The following is a 5050-nucleotide window of genomic DNA, read 5'->3' on the forward strand; positions in this document are numbered from 1 at the left end:
AACTACAGAATAGCCAGAATTAAAAAGCAAATAAGCAGTGACTTTGTCCGCACACCAAGACCATTGAAGGATTTGAAATGGTATAAAGCAACAGAACTTAGATTGTTTTTATTATATTTAGGACCAGCAATTTTTTATAAAGCGGTACCCGATTGCTTTTATAAGCATTTCTTGCTGCTGCACTGTGCAGTTCGCATTCTATGTCATTCAGTTTGGCATCGAAGAGACAACGCTATAGCAAAAAATTTGTTACAATCCTTTGGTCATCAGTTTAAAATGTTGTATGGAGAAAATTATTTCACTTACAATTTCCACGTCCTAACTCACTTAGCGGACGATTGTCTATTGCACGGAAAATTAGATTCGTTCTCCGCATTTCCTTTTGAAAATTATTTGCAAATGATGCTACATTATATTAAGAAAGCTCCCAAACCATTACAGCAATTCAAAAACCGGTTGGGCGAGCATTTGAAGTATGATACAAGTTATAAAAAATACGTTTGTCGTCAACGAGGTGATTCCTATGCTTTTGTGACAAACAAAAATGATATAATTTTATCCGAAGATCCAAACGATAACTTTGTGCATATTGCCAATAACGTGTATAGAATAAATAAAATTAAAAAGACTGTGGAAAACTATAATTTGAGTTGTAATCGAGTGAAAAATCTAATAGCGTTATTTCATGAACCAATGGATTCCCGTATTATAGAATTGTACTGCTGTCGTAAAATATGTATAGAAGAAGAAATTACCACGATAAACGCCGATGATGTAGCCAAAGTTTTGTGTATCCAATTAGACGAAATTGTTGTATTATCTATAATATTGCACACTGACTCGTAGTTAGATAAGAATGTCCACAATGACCACATGTTAGAATAAGCACAGTTTAATTTCATTTGTTACATTATTAATATAAATTTGTATATATGTTGTATGCAATAAACCATTTCTCCATTGTATTGTGAGTAGAATGCTTCTTTTTATGACTTTCATCTCGAGTAGTAGTGAATTAAGTAGCGGTTTGTTTTTAAATATATTCCAGATGTTTCAATACGAGTTTCTCAACAGTGTGCCCTCTACAGAAACCATGGCACCGAAATTCAAAAAACAAAAAGCAACATCAACACTGTCGCAATTGCCAATGGTGCACAATAAACAATCTGGATCTGCACAATGTAAAATTGATTTCAAGGCAATTGAGAGATTGTCGGATAATCGTGGTATGTATTTGCTCTCAGCTCAATAGATGAATGATCGTAATATCATAGATACCGAATGTTCAGCAAGATTTTTTTTAATATGTTAAATTGAACAATATAAACAGTGATCAGGTTTTGAACATCTTACACACTTCTTTGACACGTGACTTGTGTGAATTGTACAAGCTTTTAATTCACTTCCAGACGCAACGTTGCACATAATGTACAACTTTCCCACACTTGAAATATTTCAATATAAATTGGTCATATTTAAAATCATACGAGAGCATCAAATATCCAACCTCGCACGTTACGAATTATATTAATGCTGATTTCAGTATTTCAATGAAAGAAAGTATCACAAATAGTTCTTTGGGGTCTAACACAAAGCAATTCGACCAATAAGCCACGATCGATTTAGGAAGGACCTGTTAATTCTCGTTTATTCCAAGTTTAAGATAACTCATATTCTAGTGAATTATGGCAATCTTGACCATAGCATAGTCTTGACTTCATAGCACCAATTCATACCGTACACATGGCTGGTACTACGATTCTACTGACACTAAGAAACCTTCCAGGTCTGGGCTCGAACATATAACTGGCTTGTAAGATCGGTGTCTTATGCACCGCCGACCCTGACTTATAATGCTGAAAAAATGACAAATTGCTGATCATGTTTCCGAGAAAGAATGACGTTGTTAAATTTTGTACAACTCGAGATATTTTCGACCAAAAACTTATCACGCTTCCACTTGGTAAATTTTAAAAAGACAAATTAACTAAAAAATCTACATGTATGCATCATGCAGAGATGATCAATATTTCACTTATGATGAATGGTTTTTTTTTTGATAGAATCATCTATACCGGTTGTTCTTCCACCTGGAATTATAGTTAAAAAAATCAGCACATCAGTACCGGGAATCGAAGAAACATTCAACAGAGAAACAGTATTGTCATTTACGGGTAAGTCATCAACATTCCTGTTCATTTGAAAATTTCAAAAACTTTTATATAAACTGCTTTGCTAAGAATTCTCAGAAATTTGAGCTACGTAATTAAAGACTTTCCCTGTGAAATCTCTGTAAATAATTCAATGCTATTTGAGAAATGACTGCTTACAATCTGTTAAATCGTAATCTTCGTTAGAGATTCAAAAATTTCTGGAGGCTCTCGCAATCATCTCTACTTCATTAAAAAACTTTTTTTAAAGTTGATGAACTGAAACTTTTTTTATCGAAAAAAAAATTAAATCCGGACTTTCATATATTTATTAGGATTTAGTTTATTATAAAACGAGTGAAATATATAAATCTGTATAGAATTTTCATTAAGACCTAAGTGACAATGAGAGGTTCCTTCTCGATTATTACGGTACTCTTAGCAAAACTTCTCCACAATTATTTGTCGATAATAATAACTGAAACTATCATCTTTGCATTGCATTGAAACTATATGCATTGAAGAAATCAGCTAAAAATACAGGAATATTTCACGATAAATGAAAGAGAAACTTAACAAAGAGAATCTTTCATTGTCTCTAATAGGTTGCAATGATAATTCTATACAGAAATATTGAATTAAATGTTCGATACATGTTTTATATATGAATTATATTTTTCTCAGGATCACAACCATCAACTGTATTTCCCGGACAAGCAGTGCGCGTTGAAAGTAAATACCATTTATTAAATTATGATGAAAATGTGATTTAACCAAATACTTTTTTAGCCCATGACAAAAGCGAAGATACCAAATGTAATGCTTCTTCATATAACAATCAGGACGCCCAACTACAAGAACTAGATTCGTCTATTCAGGATATTTCAAATACAGCGGACAATGAAGGTACTATATCTAGTTTTTGTTCTAATTTTCTCACATAGTTATGCAACTATTTCTTCACTCAAAAACCTGTTGTATTGATGTAATGACCTACAAATTAAATTAATTTTCAGTCAAATTTTGAATTCGGTTGGCTTTTCTGTTTCAACAGACTTCGCAGACGATTCTTAGCGTACAGTCATTGTATGACTAGTTCTACGGTCATATTAACCTTGCATTGAACCGTCAACCTGAGACTCACTGTGCTATTCTAGAACCAGAAACCGAAAGCAGACTATGAGATCATCAATCCTTTCGTTTGTGAAAATCGGTTCAGCTCTTTCTACATCTAATTTAAAGATGTGCTTACCAAACAATCACTGAAACATAAATGCATACATACTAACAGATCTGAATGGTCATTCGTCTATCAAATTCCTTGCTGATATGTTTTGATCTTAATATAAAGTTTGGTATCCAAATCGTTTGATTTCTCGTTATATCTTTTTCGGATTGGCCCGAAATTCTCCACCATAAAAAATGATCAAAATTATGATCGCAATACATAGTCCATAAAATACCATTCTAACAGATATTATACATTTTCAGATTTATCATCCAGTACTATTGAGCGCCTCGTCAAGATAGGTGAGTTTGTTTGGAAGGCATTTTTTCGAATCAATATTTAAACAAAAATTGTTACAGAAAAAATGCTACATGCGTCGAATTTATACCATGCAACAAACAAGCGATGCCTGTATACACTCATGAGAGATATGAAAAGTGTGATAACCCACCTCGGCAATGTTTCAATTTCAACTGCGGGTATCAAGATGCCAGTTCTCAATGATGAAGAGTTGGCGAATTTGGAAAATTACTCGGAAACAGCTGAAGGAAAGGCAGTTTTGCGTCAACGATTTGAAGGAGAGAACTCCGAAACTCTATACAATTATTGCAGACATTTCTCGGAGCAACTATTTGAGCATACGAGCTACCCGAGTATAATAGAATAACAAACCGGATGCAGAAAAATATTTTATTTTGTTACAAGAAACAGAAAAAGAACTAGTTTTGGTTCCAAATCCTGAAAAAAGTAGAAGGTAACAAATTTTGATATACACTTGTTATCAATAATCGGAATGGTAAACATACAAATTTGCTACACATTTGATAGTTGCTATCAACGGAAAATATAAAGAAATAACTGAGTTCTAATTATGGGTTATCTTTCAAATTTAATTATGTTAGTTTTTATTCTTACCAAAAAATATTACCGACAAATAAAAACGATAATTTTGTTTTATTTCATTACGAGTGCCGGTTTACTATCACAAACTCTTTTATCTGAAACTTAAAAAAACATTTGAAGATTTATGCTAGTCTCTGAAGTTTTAAAAATTTCCGTATGACTCTTACAATTATTGATTGATATGCTGCTAATATCTGTAGTTATTTGTACTTTTTAGTCGACTTGAGTACGAAACTTACAAATAGAGATGAAATTTAGTATTTCGTTTACCTGCCTTATTGTCATGTTCACACATTGTCTTATTGTATTGTTTATCTTAATGATTCGACATAAGGAGCTGAACTCGTATAGAAATAAATTATTAAAAACACGCTCTGAATTCAATTCCTGTCCTACAATGTATATGTTATCATACTCATCGGTTAGAATATTCTGTATTTGAAAGAAACAATTGTTTAAAAATATGAAAGAATCATCATATTTGAATTTTTCACATGTTAATTTGGTGCAATACCTGATTCCTTTGAAGGAAAACTTACTGTGATATGAAAAATTAGTAGCAACAATATCTTTATCTAGCATTTCTCTGTCTGCAACGAACTTAAATCTTGAATCATATCGCAAACGAGGAAGTTTTAAATTAAATTTTGTTTTTTGAATCGTTCCTTTGGAGGCAATTCATTGATTACCACAAATAAAGGATACATAGGTGTTTTCATTGAACACTCAAACACTTCTACACCATCCGTATTCACTGATAGAGTTATAA

The 5050-nt window shown here is 32.3% G+C and overlaps 1 protein-coding gene across 1 annotated transcript; it reads left to right on the plus strand.

Annotated features, from left to right (window-relative positions):
• Window positions 1–1088: 1088 nt before the first annotated feature.
• LOC131431588 (uncharacterized) lies at window positions 1089–4245 on the plus strand. The gene is made up of 6 exons (XM_058597407.1): window positions 1089–1226; window positions 2064–2174; window positions 2835–2882; window positions 2940–3056; window positions 3642–3680; window positions 3738–4245. The coding sequence occupies exons 1-6, from the start codon at window positions 1094–1096 to the stop codon at window positions 4043–4045; spliced, it is 756 nt and encodes a 251-aa protein (XP_058453390.1). The 5' UTR covers window positions 1089–1093; the 3' UTR covers window positions 4046–4245.
• Window positions 4246–5050: the final 805 nt, after the last annotated feature.

This window comes from Malaya genurostris, chromosome 2, assembly GCF_030247185.1.
Source record: "Malaya genurostris strain Urasoe2022 chromosome 2, Malgen_1.1, whole genome shotgun sequence".
Classification (NCBI taxonomy): Eukaryota; Metazoa; Arthropoda; class Insecta; order Diptera; family Culicidae; genus Malaya; species Malaya genurostris.

Excerpts from the sequence above, each read along its gene's own strand:
- LOC131431588 (XM_058597407.1), top strand. The coding sequence starts at position 1,094 with ATGGCACCGAAATTCAAAAAACAAAAAGCAACATCAACACTGTCGCAA. Across the intron at positions 1,227-2,063 it reads GAGATTGTCGGATAATCGTG|AATCATCTATACCGGTTGTT; the intron begins GTATGTATTTGC and ends TTTTTTTGATAG. Across the intron at positions 3,057-3,641 it reads AAATACAGCGGACAATGAAG|ATTTATCATCCAGTACTATT; the intron begins GTACTATATCTA and ends ATACATTTTCAG.